The sequence below is a fragment of the Hemicordylus capensis genome, chromosome 2, assembly GCF_027244095.1.
Source record: "Hemicordylus capensis ecotype Gifberg chromosome 2, rHemCap1.1.pri, whole genome shotgun sequence".
In the NCBI taxonomy this organism is placed as follows: Eukaryota; Metazoa; Chordata; class Lepidosauria; order Squamata; family Cordylidae; genus Hemicordylus; species Hemicordylus capensis.
The window spans coordinates 305,030,311-305,057,312 of NC_069658.1; the positions used below are offsets into that span (position 1 = coordinate 305,030,311).

The window sequence follows — 27,002 nt, forward strand, 5'->3', positions numbered from 1 at the left end:
GACTGGTTTCCTGTGCAGTGAACCATGAGTGGTCATGAAGAACCTGTGCCACTGCAAGCATCTAAAACGACATTAGTGGTGTTACATTAGAGTGCTTTTGCACTACTACTTAAGCTTGCATCATTAAATTTCTTCAATGCTGCATACATAGGAAATAATGTATGTAGCATCAAATTTCTTCAACGCTGCATACATAGGAAATAATGTATGTAGCATCATGCAAGTTTAAGTAGTAGAGCAAGAGCCCTCTTAAACAACACTGCATAGGAACATAGGAAGCTGCCATAAACTGAGTCAGACCATTGGTCTATTTAGCTCAGTATTGTCTTCACAGACTGGCAGCAGCTTCTCCAAGGTTGCAGGCAGGAATCTCTCTCAGCCCTATCTTGGAGAAGCCAGGGAATGAACTTGGAACCTTCTGCTCTTCCCAGAGCAGCTCCATCCCCTGAGGGGAATATTTTGCAGTGCTCACACTTGTAGTCTCCCATTCATATGCAACCAGGGTGGACCCTGCTTAGCTAAGGGGATTTGCTTGCTACCACAAGACCAGCTCTCCTCTCAAGACTGCAGTTTGCCCACAGTAGCACAAGTGGATCAGAATCACCTAAGTTTTTGCTGTGCATAATGTCAGCTGGTAAGTTTAGTTGCTGAGGTGCACCATGTGGCTTAATTGGGACTGATTTCCCTATCCCAGTTCCCTTAACATAACAGCCACAAATATCTAAAAAAAACACCAGCTTTTCAGCCGTAAAGTGATACTGCAGGGTGGTCATCAGTGGCCTTATGTTAATCTTAACCCAGGTCCCGCAAGCAGTGCAGAGTAGGCAAAAAAGCTCGGTCTCTGAGTCAATTTGGGTCAAGGGTGGGGGGAAACATTCCATCTTGGTCCTAAAAGGTGACTTGCTACACCTACACTGCCTGTGCCAGAGAGGGTAGGTGGGTGTTCCATTAGCCAAAGAATAGGGCACCCTGGATGAGCAACCTAACTTTAATAGCCCTGTGCTTCTCCCTGTACTGTTGGCTCATTCACTGACATGATACTGCTCACAGAGCTCACATGCCAAACCTCCTCTCCACTATGGCTATGCCCAATATCACCCCTCTCCACTTTATGGGGACAGGGAATTGAGTGGACTTCTTGCTTCATCAGAGAAGGTGCATATCCAAACTGATGCAATGACTGATTTCTCCCTTATTTAAATAGTCTAGGAATGGACCCAAGTGAAGCAGTTTCCACTCAACTCTGCATTGCCCATTTTCTCTTCTACCCTTGCTCCTCAAAGAGATGTCATGTGTGGTATTGGCCTAAGTGAACAGGGTAGTGGTTAGTCAAGTGGTTAGTGGTTAGTGGTTAGCCAAGCAGTTAGTCCCTTTTTATGTTTCCATACAAATGTAACAGACATGATCACGCCTCCACATTGAGAGCAGGAATGGCATTTATGGTAAAAACTACCAATATGGAATCCTATCCACATATTCCTTTGTACTTTCCTGTTGGGTTGATCTGATCCTAATCAGAAACAGAATTTAAAGAGCCTTTGTCAAAAGAAGCCTCAAAAAGTACTTCTTGCTGCAATCAATCAGCTGATTTAATGCAAGGTTTAGAATCTTGCATAAAAGCCTTCATTAGAATTCCAACTGATCTGCTCAAAAATAATGAGAATATTTTAATGGATATATCTGGGGCAACTATATAGAACTATTATGTTGTATAGCAGGCCTGCACAACATACGGCCCACAGGCTGCATCCGGCCTGCAAGGCCTTTTTTCATGGCCCACGGGGCCATTGTGCTTGCCCCCCCCCCACGAACCTCCGTGTTTTGTTTTTAATGCCAATTCAAGCTGCTGCGGCCAAGGGATGGCTGCAGGGGTGTGAGCCAGTAGTCCTTCTACCCCCCCCCCCCGCATGGCAGCGGCTACTAGAGTGATGCCGTGGCCTGCCATTTGGCCCAGCATCTCTTCCCAACTGTGAAGTGCACCTGCGCAGTTAAGAGAGTGTTGCGCAGGCACGCCTCACAATTGGGAAGAGATGCCAGACAAATAGCAGGCCACGGTGTACCTCTGGTAGCCACTGTCATGTCGCTGGGGGCGGGGGGGGGGTAGAAGGACTACTGGCTCACACACACACCCTGCAGCCATCCCCTCAGCTGAGCAGCGGCTGGAATTGGCATTAAAAACAAAACACGGAGGTTCGTAGCAGGGGGAGGCAAGCTGCAAACAGCACAAGGCAGAGCGCAGCAGCTCTTTCCATCTCTTTCTTTCTTTTTAAACTCTCCCTCTCTCTCTCCCTCTCTTGCTCTCTCTCTCACTCTCTCTCAAGCCAAACCCACCCATCCTCTTTCCATCTCTTTCTTTAACACTCTCTCTCTCTCTCTCTCTCTCTCTCTCTCTCTCTCTCTCTCTCTCTCTCTCTCACACACACACACACACACACACACACACACACACCTTTCCTATCTCTCTCTTGCTCTCTCTCACTCGCAAACCAACCCTACCTAGCCTCTTTCCATCTCTTTCGTTAACTTTCTCTCTCTTTCTTTCTCTCCCACTCTCCCCTCAAGCCGGCCCCATCCCCTTTTCCTTTTTCAGCCCCCCCCCTCTAGCAAAGCCTACCCCCATCCTTTCTCTCTTTCTTTTCCCATCTCCCTTCTCTCTTTCTCTCACATAAAAGCCTTTGTAGTGAAGGATCGAAGTTTAATCTTATCAAAAATTAAGAGAAAAACTTCTCTAATTTTTTTCCTTACAAGTGCTCCATGTTAAGTGTGATGATTTGGCAGAGGTAGAAAGGAAGAACAATGCATTTTATTATGTATTTTGTACAGATTGTATTGTATTTATTTTATTAGAATGAATTTTAATTCAATTTATTTTATTTTTATTTTAATTAATCTTGGCCTGCCAGAACTCCTGATATTAAGTGTTACTTTAATAATCAGCAACCTAAAAATTGACCTTGGCCCCCATGAGCGAAGTCATGGTCGGTTTCGGCCCACCAGGTCATTTGAGTTGTGCACCCCTGTTGTATAGTATATCTCATTATTTCTATTTATTTGTTCTTTCTTTAGATCATAGAGAAAGAGTCTGCAGAAGTTGAAGCAAAAAGTAGAACTGTAAAAGTGGATGAAGGGCTTGCTACAGAAAAAGCAGAAGAAGCCCAAGCATTGAAGAATGAATGTGAGAGTGACCTTGCAGAGGCCATTCCAGTCCTAGAGGCAGCACTGTCTGCACTCGACACCCTGAAAGCAAGTCAAATTAATACAATAACAGCATGTGAACACAAGCTAAAACAGAGCATGGCCTGGAAAGAATCACCAACCCCCCCTTTTTGTTAACTTCTTCTCTGGCCCTTCCATTGATCCATGCATCATCATTATCTTGATAATGATGTAGCAGTAGACACAATCACTACTAAGCATCCTCTCTGACCTCCTTGCAAATCAGCCCTGCGGTATTCAGAAGAACTACGGGAGCTGAAGTGGTGAGGTCATGGGTGTAGCACCCATTGGACAAACAGGGACAAATATCCCTGGACCCAGAGGGTCAGGGGCCCCCCCAAGGGGCCCCCAAGCAGTTCAGACCATCCCTGCCCTTTCCCTGCCACACTCCTGCCCTTGCCCCACCACCGCTTCTTATCTTTGCCTCATGTGGCAGTGATGGGCACTGTGGCTGGGCCGGGCCTCTCCTCTCTGCCCGGCATGCCCCCCCTCCAGCTGGCTGAACTGTGCGTGTGCGCAGTTCTGACCATGGAAGTCCCATGCCCATGACGTCATGGGCATGCAGTGTCAATAGTCAAACTGCGCATACTTGCGGTTCGGCTGGCCAGTGAGAGAAAAAGGGGGGTATGCTGGCTGGCCAGAGAGGTCCAGCCACAGCGCCTGCCGCTGCCGTCACAGGGGCAAAGATAAGCGGTGGTGGGGCAAGGGCAAGGGAGGTGGTGGTGGGAGATGTTTGTTGCCCCACTCCATGCATCTGATGTCACATCAGACATCATGCACATGCTTTGTGCACACGATAGAGGGGGGCCCCTACAAAGATTTTGTCCCTGGGCCTCCAGGGGTCTCTCTACGCCTCTGCCATCGACCATGGTATCCTTCTGGATCACCTGAGGGAGGTGGGATTGAGTGGCACTGTTTTACAGTGGTTCCATTCCTACCTCTGGTAGTTTTCAGATGGTGTTGCTTGGAGACTGCTGCTCTTCAAAGTGATAATTAAAGTATGGAGTTCCACAAGGCTCCATACTGTCTGCAGTGCTCTTTAACATCTACATGAAACCACTGGAAGAGATCATCAGGAGATTTGGTACAAGGTGTTCTCAATATGCTGATGACACCCAGATCTATTTCCATATCAATCTCATCAGTAAATACTATAACTTCCCTAATGCCAGCCTGGAGTCAGTAATGGGCTGGATGAGGGATAACAAACTGAAGTTGAATCCAAATCATATGGCGGTACTGACCTAATGGCACAGTGGGGAAATAACTTGCCTAGGGAGCAAATCCCTAGGCATCCCTGCTAGTATGTTTCCCAGTCTATGGGAAACACCTATATTGGGCAGTAGCATTATAGGAAGATGCTGAAAGGCATAATCTCATACTGTTTGGGAGATGACGATGGTAAACCCCTCCTACATTCTACCAAAGAAAACCACATGGCTCTGTGGTCGCCAGGAGTCGACACTGACTTGTCGGCACAACTACTGACTGGGGTGGGGGCGGGGGTCAGGACCCAAGAGATAGTTTAGATCTCCCTGTTCTGGATGGGGTTACACTCCCCTGAAAGATTGGGTGCATAGCTTGAGAGTGCTCCTGGTTTCTCAGGTTAAGACATTGGCCAGGAGTGTTTTTTATCAGCTTCGGCCCATTTCTGGAGGTAAATGACATTAAAACAGTGGTGCATATTAGGGTTGTGTACGAAATGGATTTAGCATTTGGTTTTGAGCTCAAAATTAAATGCAAAATCCTTGAAATGTTTCGTTGAAATACTTGAAATGTTTTGAGTCCATTTTGCGTTTCAAGTGTTTCAGCCATAGGGAAAAATGAGGAACTCAAAACTCCCCATTGTTCCCTGTGGGTAGCTCCTGAGGACACCAAAATGTGTTGAGTGGGTAAGGCATGATGTGTGCTACCTACCACGCAATCCACTAAGGAAATGGGCAAGCAGGAAATTAAAAAACAAAACAAAACCTTTTCCCAAACCCCCATGGGATCCTATGGGGGAAGGTTAAAAATTGTTTAAAATTGTGAATTTTTACAATTTCAAGTGTAAAAGGAAGGGGATACTTCCTATTCAAGAGGAACTGGCATGCTGTAAGGGCTCTTTGCTTCCCAGGCCCTTAAATACATTTGAAACCCCCTCCTTTTGTGTTTCCTCCCTCCTACCCTGCCAATGGGGGCACAGTTGCCCATGACAACAATTGATTTGGATCATAACAGCAACCAAAAAGCAAGGAGTTCGCAAGCCATTCAGAAGCTGGTTCCAGAAAACCAATTGGCAGGGGAAAAACACTCCTCCAAAATGGTGCTCAAAACAATTCGACTCAAATGGGATAGTTTCAAGCTCGAAACAGGCCCTTTATTTAAGGGTGTTTTCATTTCAAGCGCAAAACATTTGGAATAGCCCTTTCGAACTCAAATTATTTTACACATCCATGGTGCATATGCTGGTTACCTCTGGTCTTGACTCCTGTAATGCACTCTATGTGGGACTGCCTTTGTACGTAGTCTGTAAAATACAATTGGTACAGAATGCTGCAGACAGACTGGTCTCTGGAACAACTCAAAGGGACTATATACACTGATTTTAAAAGAATGGCACTGGCTGCTGCTATGTTGCAGAGCGAAAGACAAAGTGCTGGTTATTACCAATAAAGCCCTCAACGACTTGGGTCCAGGGTATTTGAAAGCACCTTCTATGTCATGAACGCTGTCACTTATTAAGATCATCTGGAGAGGTCCGGTTACGGTTGCCACCAGCTTGTTTGGTGGCGACTCAGGACCAGGACTTCTCTGTGGCTGCTCCAGGGCTTTGAAATATGTTCCCTATCAAAATAAGAGCATCTCTTTCTCTGTTTGTTTTTCGGAAGATCCTCAAGAAAACCCTCTTTTTTCAGGCTAACTGAAGTTAATTTTAAAATGTTAAATATTTTTAATCCCATGAAATTATTATAACTTTTTATTCTGTGAAATTGTTTTTGTTTTTACTCCATTTTATATTTGTCGTGTTTTTAATTGTGTACACTGCCTAAGAGATGCACAGAACAGGCGGTATATAAATATAAATAAATAAAATACAGTAACACATGGATGGAGAAGATGGTTTTTAAAAAGCAGGGGGCGGGGAGACAGAAATATTGTTTTGGGCAAGTGTTTCTACTAGGACTGTGCAAGTCAGAAATGTGTACAAATGTGTTAAATAAATAAATAAATAAATAAATAAATAAATAAATAAATAAATATCAGCACCCTACAAGGAAGCAGCTGATGGGGCAATTGCGCTAGATAGTATGGTGGTGGTGGTGGGTTCTTTAAATGCTGACCCAGCACTGGTGTGGGGAAAGCTGGGCAGCTGCAGAAATTCTCAGAAGCATTCGGGATTGGTGGGTGGGTAGTGACACAGAGGAGGCTGTGGAAGTGCAGGGTTACCTGGAGAAATGCCAGTGCAAGGATATGTGGGGGCTATAGTTCCCTTCCCAGAGGAATGTTCCTCCCTTCCTATGGGAGAAGCTCTGGGATGTGGGGTGCTGATACTTTCAACTTCTCCAGTCCTAGTTTCTACAATGAAAAAAATAGGGGTGTGCTTGAAATGCGACCCAGCTTCTGAATTGCAGCACAACCCCTTTAAAATCGAGGGCTTATCCAGCCCCTTTAACGCAGAGAAGAGCAGGTCCATCCATGCTCCTCGCGCGCGCGCTGCCATGGCCATACTGGCAGTGCTCTCCCCAGCTATCAGTGCACGCAGGCAGCGCCCTCCCTCCTGGCTTCTGAATCGTAGCAATCCCTTTAAAATTGAGGGCTTACCCAGCCCCTTTAACCAGGAGGAGAGCAGGTCCATCCCTGCTCCTCGTCCGCTCACTGTCTTTGTCGTACTGGCAGTGCTCCCCCCAGCTATTTGTTGGAGATGGAGTTCCAGTGCATTGACCTTTTGCACCAACTATCCTAATGGCCACTAGGGGCATTGGGAGTAGAGATCGTGAGTAAGGGTCTCCCTGACTGTTCTACCCGTCCCTGCTCTATGACCCCTGATCTGACTCTTCCACACTTCCTGTGCTGAGTCACAAACCTTCTTTTCCTCCTAGAGAGCAGATGGAAACATCTCTCTCCCTCCTTACCTATTCATTTTGTAGTCCTTTAGATTATTAGGTTTAGGTCTTTCCTATCCAAGTGTATTTAACCAATAAATACTTAGTGTTTAGTTCTACAAGGATCTCCGTGTGTTTTCTCTAAATAGCTGCAATAACTAAGCCATCCTCTGCTACCTACTCTGTAACTGGAGTGTGTGCTCATTCCTTAGTGCTTTGCTGTTTTGCCTATTGAGGGTAAAAATTAACAACCTCTAACACTACTAGCATGTGCCAGCAGCACCCTCCTCCAGCTCTCCCAGTGGTGGCCATTTGTGTGGTCTATGCTGACCAGGCAAATGGCCACCATGCATGTGTTGTTGTGGTCCAGGCCTGATTTGTATACTAAATATGCTCATTAGCTAGCATACAAAATTAGGCCTGTCTCATCAGTGTCACTAAGTGACCAAGTTCTTTTATATAGTGACCATGTAGGATCTGGGCGCAAGGAAGAAAGAAGGTCAAACCAATCCTAAATGATTCAATGGGCTTTACTGAGTATAAAAGAATAACAACATCAATCTGAGCAGAAAGCAGAACATTCTATCAGTATTACTAACAATATTTCAACCCTAGCCAGCAACAACGTTCACCCAGTGTTCCTAACTAACATATGTTTGTGTATTAAATCTTCCTAGAGCCTAATACAATTCAGATATAGATGGAAAAGGGGGGGAGGTAAGGAAGGCTGAGGGATGGCATGGTTTGGGGAGATCAGGAATTAGTAGAGGGACGAGGGGAAAGGAGAAGAAGGGAAAAGGATGGAGAGATCCAAGGCTTGTGGAGGCACCCACAATCACAGAGATCACAACCACCCAGATCAGAGGCTTGAGAATGGTGGATCTTTCAGCTGAAGGAGAGAAGCTTTTGGCTGGAGAGAGGAGCTTTTAGATCAAGCATGCAGTTTGCTCAGAACATGGCTGAGAATCAGAGCACCATGGCTGGGGAAGTCTTGACTTCTCACTTTGCAGCAGAGGACACAAACAGTCCCTTCTCCCATGGAAAGAGTTCCTGCCTCTAGCCCCGTGGCTTGGGCAGCAAACCCTTGGATTGCTCATGAGCAGATCTTGCTTGTAGGCACAAGATTGCTAGTTCTCTGTACAGTAGCCTCATTCTTTATAGTTGTATTTTCCTTTGATCTCTCATAAAGTCTATTCACATCTCCTCATCTTTTCCTGGGTCCCCAAAAGGGTGACAACTTGCTGTTACCTTCTGGATATCATCTTTTAATTATTCAGCCAGTCCAGAGAGATCTTAATCTCATCTTCTGTTAGCTGCTATCTTGAGGAGGCGACATTGCCCCAAAGCAAATCTGCATCTCTGAGTTGCAAATGGGCCCCTTCTCTTGTCCCAGATTTGCTAGCCTGGTCCCAAAAGGTGTTAAAAGTCAGGAGTTAGTGAGAGAATTAGTTCTATTTGTGTGAGACAGCAATTACATTATTTCTCATGTACCTCTATCTAGTGTGTAATTATAACAAGACAATATTTAAAGTAACATAAGAAGGGGTACATGTGTGAGACGAGTTAATCAATACATTTGACTGAGGCAGAAGCATCCTGTCAGTGAGGAAAAGGGATAATTTCAGCAGTGTGAGACTGGTAATTAAGCCTGACCCATTGAGTCTCTTGTGAGTTCCACAAACACTGATAAACAATGCTAGATTACCCCTGCCTCTACAAATCATTTACCAGGCATTACCCAGGCAGATCTGGGTGTCAATTCACCCTGAGTCCAGGCATTTAATTGAACTCTTAATATAAAATGAAATCAGACACAGGCCTGAATTCCATATACTTCTGGGCCATATACTTCCATATACTTCCATATACTTCTGGGAATTCCATATACTTCCATATACTTCTAGATACCTCTGGATCTAAGGTTGGGGTACATGTGCCCCAACAGTGTAGAGGCCATGTGCATGCCAGCACTGTGTGGGGGCATCTGGGAGAGGTCACTGCCAGCACACGCTGATAGCTTGAGGGAGTGTTTCCAGTTCAGCAATTGCTGTGAGAGGAGGAGCAGGGATGGACCTGCTCTCCTCTGCATTAAAGGGGCTGGGTAAGCTCTCAATTTTAAAGGGATTGTGCCATGATTCAGAAGCTGAATAGTGTTTTGGCACATCCTTAGAAAAAAGTGTAAAAACAAATTATTTTGTACTATGCTACCACACCCTGGGCACATAACTGATTTGTATCAAAAGCAAAGAATTGTATTAACAATTATCCATGGGATTATATATAGAAGTATAATGGGGAAATAAAGAGCATATATATTTTATCATATGAATTCATTTTTTAAATAAAGTTGTCTGGACAGCCTGCATTCCACCCCTTCCTGCCTCATCCCTCTAATTAACCTTTCCACTACCATATCTTTCTTCATCCCCTCCCCTCTGAAACCTCTGTTTAGCAAGTTCTATGAAATTGAGTACCTATGTGTGGGTTTTAAAACTTTTTTAAACTTTAATTTTTTGCTTGTATTTTCTGAACCTAAAATAATTAATTGGATCCAGCTGCTATATGGATTATTCTTTACTTTTGGGCAACTTTAAGAGAACATTAATCAAAATATTAGGTAAAACTTAAATATAGATTCAGTATTGACTGTGGGTTGGTTGTGATGCATTTATATGCACTTTCCATTATAAGATGAAAACTGAGTATTTGTTTTAATGTATGACAGTTGTGTACTATATCATTAATCTTTTTTAAAAATTTATTTTAGCCTGCAGATATCACAATTGTGAAATCAATGAAGAATCCACCTGCTGGTGTTAAACTTGTTATGGCTGCCGTCTGTGTCATGAAGGATATAAAACCTGAGAAAATTGCAGATCCTTCTGGACTTGGAGGCAAGGTAAAATAGCTGACAGTAAAGCAGCAACACATTTCTAATTGAAAATACCATTCTAATCATATATGAAAGGTGCATCTGGAAAAAATTAAGGGCATATTTTCAACTTCAAGAACAGTAGTTGCATACTGTGCACTTACCCATGGAGTTTGCAAGAGCTTTATCGATAATATGTGAACCTGCAGAAAGATTATGGATTGTATTGTTAATAGGCATGTCTTTGACTATACTGATAAATTCCATTCACCATAGGAAGAAGCTATAGAGAACTCTGAAATGTGGTTTGTACAAACGTTCTTGATTCCATCAAGGAAGTAAGCTGATTGTTTCCTTGACAACTGCTTTGGGTTTCAGTGAATATAGAAGAGTTTCCCCCCACTTTTTCCTGTTTTCTTGGTAAGGCTCAGGCTTATGCAGACCAAGTGTCCCAGATTCAGTGCTGCCCCCCCCAAAGAAACATTGAACCCGGGGCGAGGGGCATGGCTAGCTGGCATGCTTCCATCCCCCCACTATCTGGGTACAGTGTACCCAGGATTGTAATGCCTGAAGTAGTTATTATCTCATGACATTGTAGGATATCACTTATATGATGTACATGATTTGAAAGATTAATTTGCTAGCCCAGTGGTGTATGGGACGGGTCTGTAAGTCTTTGGCGGAAAGTATCTGCTATACTGGAACACTGAGGGTGAATAAAGCGTCATCTTTAAGTATACGGATAGTCAGTTACAATTATTTTGTATTCTGCCTGTTTTCTTCTCTGATGATGACTTCTGTCATCATATTTAATGTGTGCATAATTATATGTCAGAGAAGTTATCACATTTCTTTTTTCAGTTCTAAAATTTAATGTTTTCAATACCGCATTACAACTTCCTTTATAGATTTTAGACTACTGGGGACCTAGCAAAAAGCTTTTGGGTGACATGAATTTCCTAAAAGATCTGAGAGAGTATGACAAGGATAATATTCCAGTAAGTTTTTGTTCATTTTTCCAATAATAAATATAATAGATGTCAGTAATGCTAGTAGTACTGAATTTGCCTCCCACTTAACCTTCAAAAGTTTTGTAGCTAATTAGTCGGACATATCGTCCCTAACACAAAAGATTATCTCCATTTGCTGGTAGAGCAGTATTTTTCATTGTAAAGCCCAGGGGCCAGTGGCAGCTCCCATCAACCTGAAGTGCAGCTCCCTGACTAATTGTTTATTGCTATAAAGTTTCAGTCAAAGCTGGCACCCTGTGGAAGTGACCATTTTCACTGAGCAGTGATGCACTTTGCCAGTGCCGGGGGACTCCTTTAAGGGAAAGGGGACCCTTTATAGCCTACAACTTCTTGGAAGCAAGCTGGCACACAGAGTGCTGGGAACTGGAGCTTTTAAGAGAGGGCTCTGTCTCTCTTAAGGGGCGCTCCCAGCACTTAACAGGTGCTCACAGTACCTCCTAGCAGTATTGTGAGGAGGTCAGCAGAATGAAAAACGGCTCTCACACTAAAAGATTTTTGCCAGTGGCCCTCGCTTGAAAAATAGTGAAGATTACAAAGAGTAGCGGGGAAATTTACTTACCACAATCAACCAGGATTTGGTTTTGCAGTCTTAAGTTGAAGGCTGGTGTGAGGGCTTTTTTGGCATGGACAGAATGCTACAGTAGACATGGCATCACACTTCACAGGGACTGAAAAACAAGAGTAAAGGGTTGTTTAATGCTTTGTTGTAAGCTGGTGGCCATTCATATTTTCTGTCCGCTAAAACCTATTTTCCAGGCAAGAGTGTCCATATTCTCATCCTCCTGCTCCATTTGGGCCAATGGGGTTGTGGAGTGTGTGTGATGTGATTTTTTTTTTAAAAAAAATTTAAACTAGGGGAGTGAAAGAGAATCCTGTGGCAAGCCTGGAAGGGGGGAAGAGAGGATCCGGCGCACCTGGGTTGGCTCTCTCTTCCATGGCAGTGGCGGCCAACGGCCCCTCAGCTACCCTGCCAGGTTGCTGGGGGCAGTCATAGCAGCAGCAGCCTCTGCCACTCTTCCTCAGTCGGTGCCCCACTAGAGCCGGAGAGCCTTGCAGCGGTGGTGGGGCACCTTTCTCCTCTCTGCCGTCGTCCTCACTGCTTCCCTCCTGCTGGGCCTTCTCCTGATGAAGGAGGATGGTGGCAGCGTGAATCCAAATAAATAAATAAATAGAAAAAATAGGGAAGAGACGGAGGGGAGGAGGGGAGGGAAGTGCTCCTGCAGTGAAGGCTGTGGGATTGCACAGAAGTAAATGAATCATGATTCAGTTCAATGGACTTCATGTAGTATGTATGTATTTATTTATTTATTTATTTATTTATTTGACATACTTGTATACCGCCCAAAATACAAGTCCCTGAGCAGTTTACAACAAAACAATAGAAGCAAATAAAAAGGTTAAAACATTGCAACAATTAGAATTTAAAATGTTAAAAGTATTAAAAATCATCAAACAATTAAACAGTATCTAATTAAAAGCCTGGGTCTTGACTGCCTTTTAAAAAGTTGTAAGAGATGGGGAGGCTCTTAAACAAGTGAGATTACACAAAAGTAAATAATTTAGTTCAATGGGCTTCCTCTTCAGTAAAAAGTGCACAAGAAAGGATTGGATTCAGAAATCTTCTCAGCTGCTCTCTCCTCCCCTTATGCATTGACAAGCTTGAGTTATGTTGGAAGCAAGCAGAGGAGGAGGGAGGTGTGTGTGGTTTGGGATCTGTGGGGAGGAAAGGAGGGGAAAGCCGAGATTTCTCCCTGCTTGTTTCTCTCCCCATGGTGAGGTGGCAGAGGAAGCAAGCATGGGCACGGCGGGAGGTAAAGAACTGTCCATGCTGCCACACTCTGCAACAGATAAAATGCAGGGCAAGACTCCCTACAATGGAAAAGTACAGCTACTTTCCTGCAGCACATTTACAACATTGTAAGGCAAAAACGCAAAATTAAAATTTGATTCAAGGCATGGGGAATATGAACGGCACCCTGCTGACAACGCAGCGACACTGATGTGGAAACATGGGCAATATGGAAGGGCACTTAGCAGATACGCTGTGAGTACGTTGCAGCATGTAATCTGGAAAATGCTCAGGAAATCCTTAAAGACTCATCATTTTAGCCTGGATTTTAATATCTAGTTTTAATTTTAATCTGGTTTAAATGCTTTTTAAACGTTAATTGTTTTAATATGTGTTTTTGATTTTAATGTAAACTGCCCTAAGCCACTTTCGGAAAGGTGGTAAATAAATAAATAATAAATTACATATTGTACAGCTACTCTAGTTGAATAGTGCATGGATAAAATCTGGTAAATTGTTCACAGGAGGAGTGATAACTGAACCCTATGTATAAACATAGTTTTCAAATTATGTAATGTGTTTTTCACATAGGTAACTGTGATGCAGAAGATTCGTGCTGAATATCTGAACAATCCTGAGTTTGATCCACCTAAAGTGGCTAAAGCATCCTCTGCAGCTGAAGGCTTATGTAAATGGATTATGGCAATGGAAGCATATGACAGAATAGCAAAGGTGGGATTGTTGATGTTATCATCTCTCTGCATGGGAGATAGTACCCAAAGCCATTTGGTTTAAGCATGTTTTCCAACTATGACTAGCCAGATGTCTTTGGGAAGTTCACAAGTGGAATATGAAGACAACAGTCCTCCTTCGTTGTTTGTCCCCCAGCAGCTGGCATTGTGATATATGTTGTTTCTGAATATGAAGGTTCCATGGTAGCTACCATGGTTACTAGCCATTGATAGACCTATCCTCTGTGACTTTGTCTAATCCTTTTTAGGTCATAGTTCACTATTGCTAGAATAGGCTTGAAGGTATTTGCAAAGTATTTGAAGGTGTTTACAAGAATTCTGTGTCTGAAGCGAAGCAGGTCTCAGTCATTACCTGGATGGGGAAACCCCATATTTAGTGCTGTGCGTGTGTGGTAAAAATATGAAAAATAGACAAGTAAAAGCAAACCATACTCTGATATCCTCTCATAGTAAGGGAGGCATGCAGACTTTTCCTCTAACTTCATGCCCTTATCCCACATTCTTTTTCTCAAAACCAAAGATTCGGAAACCTATAAAACTCTCAGCAGGCTGGCCACCTTAAACCCCTTTATAAAAAGAACCCCCATATTATTTGAGTATTGTATTTATCTGGCCATAGCAGTGTATAGAGTAGCCATTTGGCTGAAAAACCCAAGGCACATTTTAAAATTAAAAAGTAAAATATAATTCCAAAGGATATTGGAGTTTAGATAGCCCTTATGGGCTTAGCACCTGTGTATCTCCAGGATCGCCTCTCTTGGCCAGTTGTATCCCATCCTGTGAGGTCTTCTCAGTTGGCCCTCCTTAGTGTCCTGGGCCCTGGTGCAGTGCGTGGTGCCTGGGCCCATAGCAGGGCCTTCTCTGTGACTGCCCCTCTTCTTTGGAACACCCTTTCCCCCCAGATTTGTTCAGCCCCTCAGTGGCTTTCAAGGCTCTTCTCAAGACCTACCTTTTTTGCCAGGCTTTTGCCCTTTAGTTTTTATTATTATTATTACTATTGTTATTGTTATTGTTCACTGCCTAGAGACTTTGGAGGAGGTGGTATACAAGAAATTTAAAAAAGTAAAATATAATTCCAAAGGATATTGGAGTTTAGATAGCCCTTATGGGCTTAGCACTTGTATATTTCCAGGATCGTCTCTCTTGGCCAGCTAAACCCCATCCTGTGAGGTCTTCTCGGTTGGCCCTCCTTAGTGTCCTGAGCCCTGGTGTAGTGCGTGGTGCCTGGGCCCATAGCAGGGCCTTCTCCGTGGCTGCTTCTCTTCTTTGGAACACCCTCCCCCCCAGATTTGTTCAGCCCCGCTTGGTGCAAGATGTTATGCTTAACAGGGCCTCAAAAACTTACATGTCTGTTTAAGACAAGATTCCTAAATAGACTATTGAACATACATACATACATACACACACACACAAACTTGCATATGGGCTACTTGCAGTGGGATGCAGCGAAGGCTGCATCAAGTTGTCAACCAACCTTTAGAAATCCAGCCATATAGGTCATTTCCATTACTCAATCATATTCTTTTTTAGTGGATGGAAGCAGCATTTTGTAGATTATGCTCCTTCTGGTTTTTAAATACAATGGATAATAAGTATTGTTTTGAAGAGGAGGTGGAAGTCTATGTAAGGTGTTTTATTATTAGATTGCCATCTATTTGATTTCATTTTATTTATTTGTTCTTGAATTTCTTTAAAATTTTCTATTGGCAATTTAACAATTCTTTATTAAATATAATTGAATAGGTTGTTGCTCCTAAAAAAGCCCGTTTAGCAGAGGCACAGAACTCCTTAGCACAGACTATGGCGTTACTAAATCAAAAGAGAGCCGAACTTCAGGCAGTTGAAGATCGTTTGGAAGCTTTGCAACAAACCTTCGTTGAGAAAACTGAAGAAAAGGCTCGCTTAGAATTTCAAGTGGATTTATGTGGTAAAAAGCTAGAAAGAGCAGAAAAGCTGATTGGAGGACTTGGTGGAGAAAAATCAAGGTCAGAGAAAAATACATTGTATTCATTTTAGTAAGCACTACTATATAGAAGAGGACACACAATTTTGCAATTGTTTATACATAAGGATTTAAAATCCAATTGGTTAAATATACACAAACATTTTAAAATACAAATATAAGCTTACATAACTAAAAATGTGCAAAAACAATTTTGGTTTCGTGCCTATTTTAATACACAATATTTTAATGTTTACATTACGTTTAGCTATGATCTTCCAAAAAGACACCATCACCATCTTTAATTCTGAGCTAAGAAGTCCTATGTAACAAGGAGAGGACTATATTTTGATGAGTTACTCTGAAAGTAATAGAGCATTTTGGCTTTAATCTTGTTCTTTCCCATAGATGGTCTAATGCTGCAAATGATCTTCAAGACACTTACGATAATTTGACAGGAGATGTCCTGGTATCAGCAGGAGTGATAGCTTATCTGGGTGCTTTCACTGCTGGTTTTAGACAGGAGTGTACTAAGGACTGGAGTGAACTGTGCAAGGTAGTACTGATTTAAACATATTTCTCTCTCAAAAGTGTACAATTTCTACTACTGCTTGCTCTGTCAAAGGTTAGGTAGATTTTATGCTGGGATAGCAAAATGTATTTGTTGATTGTGTTGCTGGTACTATAAGTGGTGATTGTTGTCATGATGTATTTTAATATAAGAGTCCACCATAATTTACAAGGACAGCTTACTAATTGTATTACAATGGATAAAGGAGCTAAACAGGGCTGTATCCTTGTCCTCTCACTGTTCAACTTCTATCTTTATTATTATTTTTATTTATTGTTAAATTTATATACTGCCTTTCATTAAAACAATCCCAAGGCAGTTTACAGCAAAATTTAAAATCAAGATTGTAAAAAAGACACAATTAAGCTAAAAATATAAAACAAATCTGATTAAAATGAGAGCCAGTGTGGTGTAGTGGTTAGAGTGCTGGACTAGGACCGGGGAGATCCAAGTTCAAATCCCCATTCAGCCATGAAACTAGCTGGGTGACTCTGGGCCAGTCACTTCTCTCTCAGTCTAACCTACTTCACAGGGTTGTTGTGAAAGAGAAACTCAAGTATGTAGTACACTGCTCTGGGCTCCTTGGAGGAAGAGTAGGATATAAATGTAAATCATCATCATCATCATCATCATCATCATCATCATCATCATCATTATCCCCCAGTGAGGCACTACTTAGGCGTGGTTGTGGGGCTTGCGTGCTCTGAGGAAGGTGAGAGCTATGCCAGAGGTCCAACCATACTGGACAGGTCTCACCAGAGGAGCCAGACAAAGAGTGCCTCTCCCATCAACAATATGGTGAGACGTAACTTTAATAAATCTATACTGGATCGGTCGTCACCCGGGTCAACAAGGACCGCGACAGGTGCTGGAGTCCCTGGACATCTGGTGGCAGGTGGGCAACAGGATTCAGGATCTTCAGTTGAGCAACCAGGGCTGAAGACAGCAAAGTTACTGGAAGAAACATCACTTAACTGAAAAAAATATATGAAAAATACCAACAAGGAAATAATGATCTGCTATTACAAGTCTAGTCCAACTAGAAGAGGTTATTTAAAAAGAATGTACCAAATTTGGAAAGAGAAGCATCCAGATACAGAAATAACAGAACAAAGGCTAGCAGAATAGAGAAGATTCATAATAAGAAATAAAGTATTCACAGGAGTTGAGCTGGAAGAACTGCAAAGAGCAACGCAGGCTCAAGATATGGAAGAAGAATTACCACCAACTGAAGCAATTGCTCAGGCGCAGGTGGAGGAGGTGTTGGAAATAGAGGATACCATTGTTGCTGTACTGTTTCAAAATCAAAACCAGGCAACCGCCCCTTTGCCTTCACCTCAAAAACCCAAATGCCGTTTAACAAAAAAGCAACAAGAACTAAAGCAAAAAATAACTGAGCACATGAACCAAACAACCACCAGGATTCGACTCCCAGCTCTAAAAACAGTTGCCAAAAAAACAACTTGCTCAGGTATTAAAAGATGTCAATGCTGCACTTGCAGAAATAACAACCAATAATTTGCAAGAAACAAACCAACTAATGTACATTGCAGCAACAATAACAACACAGGAGCTCGTATATAAGATCAGTGGACCTGTAAAAAAAGAAAGCAGTACATCACCTAAATGAAAGATTAGATTAGAAAATAAAATCTCCAGGCTTAGCTCAGATGCTAGTAAACTGAAAGATATGAAAGACAAGAAGCTGAAGAATGAAAACACCAAACAGTATCTGATCCAAAAATACTACCTAGATTCAAGGAAAATTAGAAAAGTCCTGGAAATAATAAAGCAGCAAATAACAGCAGTGTCAAAGAAGATTAGCAGATACGAAGCCAGAACTACACAACACAGGCAGAATCTCCTATTCCAGTCGAATCAGAGACGTTTCTACCAAAGCATAGAAGGAGAAACTGCAAGAAACATAGAAACACCAAATAAAGAAGAAACAGTGCAATTCTGGGGGAAATTATGGGACAATCCAAAGATTACAATTTAAAAGCAGGCTGGATGAAAGAGGTCAAAAAATGTAACCAACAAATGCAAGTTCTAATAATAACACCAGAATTAATAAGTGAAAGAGCAAAGAAAATTAAAAATTGGATTGCACAAGGCAACGATGAACTGCATGGCTTTTGGCTTAAACACCTAACAAGCCTTCATAAACAACTATCAAAACAGTTCAATCACATTTTGCAAGGAGGTGATATTGAACAATGGCTAACAACTGGGAAAACTCATCTCATCATGAAAGACCCAGCAAAAGGTGCAGTTCCAAGTAATTATAGACCGATAACTGGCCTGCCAACCATGTTCAAATTATTAACTGGAATAATAGCAGCTGAAGTGATGCAACACTTATTAATTAACAAACAGCTTCCAGTTGAACAGAAAGGAAATTGTCCGAACACCAGAGGCACAAAAGACCAGCTGCTGATTGACAAAATGATTTTAGAAAACTGCAAGAGAAGAAAAACAAATCTAAGTGTTGCATGGATTGACTACAAGAAAGCCTTCGATTCATTGCCTCACACATGGATACTAAAATATTTGGAAACAACTGGTGTCAGCAAAAACATTCAGATATTTATTTTAAAAAGCAATGAGCATGTGGAGTACACAGTTAACAATCAATGGCAAGATACTTGGACAGGTTAGCATTAGAAGAGGCATTTTCCAAGGGGACTCACTATCTCCTCTGTTGTTTGTAATCGCCATGACCCCACTTTCACAAATACTAAACAAAACAGGCCTCGGATACCAAACATCTAAAACATCAAGTAAAATCAACCATCTGCTGTACATGGACGATCTGAAGTTGAATGGAAAGTCCCAGTCAGAAATCGAATCACTGCTAACCACTGTCCGTATATTCAGTAGCGATATAGCAATGGAGTTTGGACTAGACAAGTGTGCTGCATTAATAATGAACAGAGGGAAAATAAGAAAAACATAAGGAATAGAACTGCCCAATTGAAGCAAGATCACGAACCTTGAAGAGAAAGAACATGACAAATACTTGGGCATTCTCCATGCTGATAACATCACACACACTGAAGTTAAAAGAAAAATTGGAAGTGAATACATCAGGAGAGTTAGAAAAATCCTCAAGTCCAAGCTCAATGGCGGGAACACCATACAAGCCATAAACACCTGGGCTATACCTGTTATCAGATACACTGCAGGAATAATAGACTGGACCCAGGCAGAGCTAGAGACGCTAGATTGTAAGACCAGGAAAATCATGACCATAAATCATGCTCTGCACCCCCGCAGTGATGTCGATAGGCTATACCTCCCTCGCAGCTCAGGTGGAATGCTGCAAGTCCATCAAACAGTAGAGGAGGAGAAAAGAGGCCTTGAAGAATATATCAAGGACAGTGAAGAAGATGCACTTAAGATGGTCAATAATGAGAAACTATTCAACACCAATGAAACAAAGCAGGCCTACAAGAAAGCACAAGTCAAGAACCAAGCAGAAAAATGGAAAAAGAAGCCACTGCATGGTCAATATTTGCACAGTATCACTGGAAAATCAGACATCACCAAGACCTGGCAATGGCTTAAGAATGGCAACCTGAAGAAAGAAACAGAGGGTTTAATACTGGCTGCACAAGAACAGGCACTAAGAACAAATGCAATAAGAGCAAAAGTCGAAAAATCAACCACAAACAGCAAGTGCCGCCTTTGTAAAGAAGCAGATGAAACCGTGGACCACCTAATCAGCTGTTGTAAAAAGATCGCACAGACTGACTACAAACAAAGGCATGACAAAGTAGCAGGGATGATACACTGGAACATCTGCAAAAAATACAAGCTACCTGTAGCCAAAAATGGGTGGGAGCATAAAATTGAAAAAGTTGAAGAAAATGAAGATGTAAAAATATTATGGGACTTCCGACTACAAACAGACAAACATCTGCCACACAATACACCAGATATCACTGTAGTCGAGAAGAAAGAAAAACAAGTCAAAATAATTGACATAGCAATACCAGGGTATAGCAGAATAGAAGAAAAACAAAGAGAAAAAAAATCACAAAATACAAAGACCTACAAATTGCAATTGAAAGGCTGTGGCAGAAAAAGACCAAAATAATCCCAGTGGTAATTGGCACCCTGGGTGCAGTTCCAAAAGACCTTGAAGAGCACCTCAACACCATAGGGGCCACAGAAATCACCATCAGCCAATTACAAAAAGCAGCTTTACTGGGAACAGCCTATATTCTGCGACGATATCTATAACAACAGCAACAACATTGACAATAAAATTCTGGCATCCCAGGTCCTTGGGAAGGACTCGATGTCTGGATAAAACAAACCAGTCAATAACACCTGTCTGACTGTGTAAAATAATAATAATAATAATAATAATAATAATAATAATAATAATAATAATAAAAAAACAAAAGCATAAAAGCAATATAGAGTACAAACAGCCGCAGCAGAGACAACAAAATAAAAGCCTGGGTAAAAAACCACAGTTTAACATGCTTTCTAAAAAAACAAAAGTGATACATGGTATCTTTGGTTATTTGACTTGGATTGGCTTTTATTTGACTATTTTTCACTGTTCAGATGTCCGCTTTGTTTAAATTTGGATAACTTGGGCTGGACTTAGACTACTGTTAGGACATTGGATGTTGGCTTTCTTGAGACCATTAAGCAGTTTTTACTGGCAAATGGATGTTAAAAAAACTTTTTGGCACTGTACAGACTGCAGTGGTAAGCTCCCATCTACCAACTGCCACAACTCCTGCCTCTTATGCCTTAGAGAATATCATAATCCAGCAGCCTTTATGATTTGCACATCATTCTCAAAACAAACTTTAAAGAACCGTGCTGTTCACCTTCGTGCCACACTCTACAAGCAAGCTCTAGACTGCTGACTCCAGTGCCAAGATTTCCCTCAACATTGCCATTGATGTTGAAGTCAATGTTGGGGACTGCTGCAAATGTGCAGTCAAAATCCTTGACATCCACTGCTACTACTTCAACCTAAGAACATGTCTTTAAGCATCTGAAGGAACTCCCAAAGGGTTCCTCCTTAATGCATCACCACAAACATTTACAAAAGAGAAGATCTTCGGATGAAGGACTCTCTCCTCCACCCTCAAAGAAGCACAGGGATAAGTCACCTAGATAGACTTTGAGGTTGACAGCTGGGATGGCTTCACCAACGGGGCTCCAAGATACCTGTCTTTCTCCCTCCATGCCAATGCCTTGACATATGTCCAGTAACTCAGTGTAAAGACAACATCACGTCGACGTTGTGTCGATGTTGACCCAGGTTCCTCACTCTCTTTTGACATCTGTTCCAGGGATTGCTCTTCCATCCCTGTCAGCTTCCATCTTAACTGCAACACATTGTCCAATGATCATGTCTCCAGCCAAGACACCAGAACAGTATCCTTGGACACCGAGGGAGACAGCCCCTCAGCATTGACAAGCTACCTCTCCTGCAGATTCTGTAATCATCTTTGAGCCAGAGGAGGACCTGCAGGATGCTGCCTTAGTCCCTAAAACTGTGAGGACTTTACTCTCTGTTCTGGACTCTACAGGAAGTATACCTTAGGGATCGAATTTCCATGGCTTCCTGAGTCAAGGGTTAGATGTTGACCCCAACATCAAGGAAGTGGCAGCATCAATACAGAAGACTCCTACGATGTCCCCAGTTTGACTGACTATCCGGTGTACGTTGATGTCAAGATCAGTACCTGCTCGAGCCATGGTACCATCATCAGCACCATCGGGATGCACCTGCCATAGGTCTTGGAAGTACCCTATGGAATATACCACCACTCAAAGTTTGATGGGCCATAGAGAGTTGATGCATGGCTGTGGTTTTCACCATTCCCTTTCACCAGAAATGCCATATGATTCTGCAGAATATCATATGAAATATGGAAATTGAGACATTTGTTGAGTCAGCAAATGGCTTCATTTCTTCTTGTGCCTCAAAGGCCATCGGCACCCAAGCTTAACACTCAACTGCCTGCAGGGTTACCTTCTGATCAACACTATGACCTTCCTACTGTGCTTGTTCTGACATAACTTTCATCTGTGCCAAAAGCCCCTAATCCACTTCAGAGTGCCCCGGCTGCTCCTTGCCATCCCACTGTGCTGCCGGCTAGGTTGGCAACTGCTTCTTCAACTACTAATATTGCTCTACAAGGGGCAGGTACTTCTCTACCCCTTCATCAGAGGATGATTATGGTTCTACTTCTGACTCAGATGGTGAGTAACTGAGCACTGAGCATCCTTCTGACCCACCCTCTGATGTCCAACCCGAGCCTTCTACTGAGGAACTCAAAGCCTATCATATTCAGATTTCAGAAATGGCAGAAGCTTTAGACCTGGAAATTTAAAAAACTGTGGACTTGAAAGACCCAGTTTATGATCTAATAGCATCTGTTCAGTTGGCACAGCAGGTAGTTCTGCCAATGCTGCCCATCATATCGAAGGCAGCACAGTCAGCTTGGAAAATACTGCAAACTTCAGTGCCAATTTCCAAATGCTTAGAAGGTCTGTACAAAGTTCAGGAGGAGGATGACTCCTACTTATTGAAACACCTTGTTCATAATTCCCTCATCATTTATTGTGCATCCTCATCAAAATCTGGACGTCACTATACCATCCCATCAGACAAGGAGGGCAAAAAGATGGATGTATTAGGCCACAAGTCTATTCCATGGCACGTTTTCCCATTCCCATAGCCAATTATACTGCCTGTATGGTCAATACAACCATTCTCCATGGGAGTATTTGCCTTTCTGTCACCAGAAGAATTTCAGCAACATTTCAGTGAGATCTATGCTATGTCAACTTTGGTCACTCAACAATTTAGCATTTCCAAGACTGAATCTAGCACTATGGCAACAGCACTCTCTATTTGGAGGCATGCATGGTTAAGATCCACTATGCTGCAGCAAAATATGAAGGACAGGATTGAGTGCCTACCATTCGATGGCAAGGGCCTTTTCTGTGAGAATACTGACAGCACAGTGGAATCACTCCAAAAATCCTAGTTCACAGCAAAATCATTCACCATTACCACTTCAATATCTTATTCAATGTACCATTACTGCCCTAATGGTTGCCAGCGCACCTCCTACAAACCACAAGATCTCAAGGACTAAAGGAAACCTTACAGACCCTACCAATGGAAAGGCTTCAGTCCTAAAAACAAGAATCAGAGATCCTGTTCCAACAAGGATTCCTCCAAACAGAATTTTTTGATGTGGGTGTCAGTCCACCATCACCAACTCCACAACCTGCCAATGCTCCTAGCACCAGCTTGGCTATTGCCAATTCCATCAAACTGGCAAGCCACATAACACCATTATCATATACACATTATTGCCACTAATTACTCAATAGAGTTCAAGGCTTTGCCAGTTTTCTCGGGCATAAAGTATATGCCAGCAACTCCCACGTTGTTGGAAGAGGTGCAGGTTTTGCTGTAGAAAGGGGCTGTTGCCCCTGTATGGTGGATTCAATGACAGGACAGATTCTACTCCCACTACTTTCAGATCCTGAAGCAGGATGGGGGAATCCGGCATATTGTGAATTTCATATGGCTGAACAAATATATCGATGAATGGAAGTTCAGAATGATAACATTGAAAGGCATCTTACCACTCCTCCAGAAGTAGGAGCAGCTTGCAAAGTTGGACCTCAAGGATGTGTACTTCCACATCAGTATTCAGGAAAATCACAATAAATACCTAAGGTTGACTATAGGAAATTCAGTGTACCAATAAAAGGTGCTCCCCTTCAGGTTATCCACTACTCCAAGGGTGTTCACAAAGTTCATGGCTGTGATCATTGTGCACCTCAGAACACAAGGAATAATTGTTTTTCTTTGTCTAGACCAGTGATTCCCAAACTGGGAACCTCCAGATGTTGCTGAACTACAGCTCCAATCATTCCCAGCCACAATAAATTGTAGCTGGGGGCTGATGGGAGTTGTAGTTCAGCAACATCTGGAGGCTCTCAGATTGAGAACCACTGGTCTAAACGATCGGTTGCTAACAGGACAAGATAAAGAAGAGTTACTTTCTCAGATCCGCTATGTGCTGAGTCTTCTTCAAGACCTTGGCATTCAGGTCAATTGGGGAAAAATCACACCAAAAAGGTCATACCTTAACCCTGTGAAACAAATATCTTACACTGGAGCCGTGTTAGACGTGTGCACTAGAAGGGTACTTGCCAAAGGAACGCTACCTTCAGATCCGGGATATTGTTACAGACCAGGCCTGATTTATATGCTAATTACAGTATGCTCATGAGCTAGCATACAAAATTAGGTCTGTCCCATAGTGTCACCAAGTGACCAAGTTCTTTTATATAGTGACCATGTAGGATCTGGGCGCAAGGAAGAAAGGAGATCAAACCACTCAAAAAGGATTCAATGGGCTTTATTTAATATAAAAGAATAACATATCAATCTAGCAGAAAGCAGAACACTCTATCAATATTACTAAGAGTATTTTAAACAGAACATCCTAACCACAACCAGTGTTCCTAACTACCATATGTGTGTGCAATTAAATCTTCCTAGAGCCTAATACAATTCAGATACAGACAGAAAAGGGGGGGTGAGAGAGGCTGAGGACTGGCATGGTTTTGGAATTAGTAGGGGAAAAGAGGGGGGGGAAGGAGAAGGAGGGGGAAAGGATGGAGGGACCCAAGGCTTGCAGCATATTTACCAGGATCAGAGACTTTGAGAGCGGAGATCTTTCAGCTGAAGGAGCTAGGCCTCTGGCTGGAGACAGGAGTTGTTGCAGTTGCTCAGATCACCATGGCTGGGGAGTCTTGACTTCTCACTGCGCAGTAGAAGTCACAGATAGCTCCTGTCCATGGGCAGAATTCCTGCTTTTTAGCCCCGCGGCTTAGCAGCAAACTCTGGCATTGCTGTGAGCAAATCTTGCCGTAGGCACCAGATTCTAAACTGCCATGTCCAGAGACTCCTACTTATAGGAGCAGGAGGGGGAGCAAGTGTTAGTAGAAAGACTAAATCTACAGGTGTTCCTAGGGTGGACTTTCTATAGACAGCAACTGAGTAATCCCCCTTGGGCATATCAGGGCCATCATTGACAATGATTAGCATAGATTTATTGCAACAGGGAAGAGGAGTTCAGCCCCTGGCCTCTTCCACAGACATTATCTGATAGTGAGTTACATTTCAGCATATTGATTAGCTCAGGCCCAGCCTTTGTGTTTTCTTAAGTATCCAGTTCACAGTGCAATGCTGGAATGCCTCACCCAGAGGCAGAGCAGGCAGTTCACCCAGAGTTCAGGTGTGATTTCATTTCTTAATATAAAATGAAATCAGACACAGGCCTATATTTCACATACTTCTGAGTTGGTACCTCTGGTTCTGATAAATAAATATATGGACCGTCCATAACAATATGACCACTGAGTTCTGCAACAGACCAACCCAAAGGGCTAGACACATACAGAGACTACTAGGCCTGATGGCTTCTTGCAATTCTACTGTGCATCATGCCCCACTAAGGATGCACAAGCTCCAGCTATGGTTTCTGCAGGTTTTCAGGCCCAATGTGGACAGTCAGCACATGACACTGACCATTCCAACCTCAATTCTACTGTCTCTGCAGTGGACAATGGAGGCTAACCTCCTAGGGGGTATCCCCTTTCAATCTCTCTCTCCCAGACAGGTCACAACTGATGGTTCCCTTTTGGGATATGGAGAAACCAAATCCAGGGTTCATGGAACTTTTACTAGGGCCAGCTTCACATCAGTTTCTTAGAATTTATGGCTGTGTTCCTGGCTCTCAAGTCTTTTTTGCCTCTATTACAGCTGGAGCTTGACAATACCATGGCCATAGCCTACCTCAACAGGCAAGGGGGAACTGTCACCTACTCACTATGCTCCCTGAGCCTACAGATCTGGCATTGCACACCAATCCATCAAACTGTCATACATATAAAGGGCATAGGCAATGTGCTTGCAGACAATTTGAGTCTACACCTACATCATCACGAGTGGGAACTCCACCAAAATACCTAAAACAGGTTTTCTGGATGTGGGGCACCCCGAGGATCGACATGTTCACCACTGCGGAGAACAAGAAGTGCCCACGGATAGAGCTTCATGGGAAACACCTTTCAGCACAGCTGTTGCTGGGTCTCTTGTTTATTTATTTATTTACTATTTAACATATTTATTTAACATGTTTTATACTGCCCAAAATGTACGTCTCTGGGTGGTTTAACTCTCTGGGCAGTATATGTTTCCTCCATAGAAGGAAACAGTATATGTTCCCCCCTCAACAGAGTGGTGGTGAAACTTCTCCTAGATAATGCAAAATGGATGCTGATCACCCCTAGTGGCCCCCGCCAACTATGGTTTATATCACTACTCAAACGGTCGACACACACTTATTTCCATTTGCCTCAACGTCCTGACCTCCTGTCCAAATAAGGAGGGAAAGTTCTTGCAGACTTTGCACTTGACAGCGTGGAAGGTCAGCTTCTGAATAAAATTTTACTTAATAATTGGAAACCTTTCACTAGATGAAACTACTTTTTTAGGTGGAACTGATTTCGCAACTATGCCTGATCTCATAACTTTGACCTATATAGGGCAACAATATGTCAGGTGCTACTATACTAAACTACTTTGGAAAACTCTGGTTTAGCCAGTGTTTCCATCAAGGTTCATCTTGCTGCACTCTCCTCTAAGTATGAAGCCTGGGATGGGGAAAGAGTATTC

At 42.6% G+C, this 27,002-nt stretch overlaps 1 protein-coding gene across 9 annotated transcripts in view; it reads left to right on the top strand.

Moving 5' to 3' along the window:
- DNAH12 (dynein axonemal heavy chain 12) overlaps positions 1–27,002 on the top strand; it is a 277,218-nt gene that overhangs the window by 199,394 nt on the left and 50,822 nt on the right. For 8 of the 9 annotated variants that reach the window (XM_053291166.1, XM_053291165.1, XM_053291159.1 and 5 more), the window contains 6 exons: positions 3,067–3,243; positions 10,069–10,200; positions 11,082–11,171; positions 13,585–13,725; positions 15,489–15,730; positions 16,096–16,243. In XM_053291166.1, the coding sequence (XP_053147141.1) occupies positions 3,067–3,243; positions 10,069–10,200; positions 11,082–11,171; positions 13,585–13,725; positions 15,489–15,730; positions 16,096–16,243 (930 nt within the window). The remainder of the gene's footprint in view (positions 1–3,066; positions 3,244–10,068; positions 10,201–11,081; positions 11,172–13,584; positions 13,726–15,488; positions 15,731–16,095; positions 16,244–27,002) is intronic. The other variant, XM_053291160.1, reaches the window with a different exon arrangement.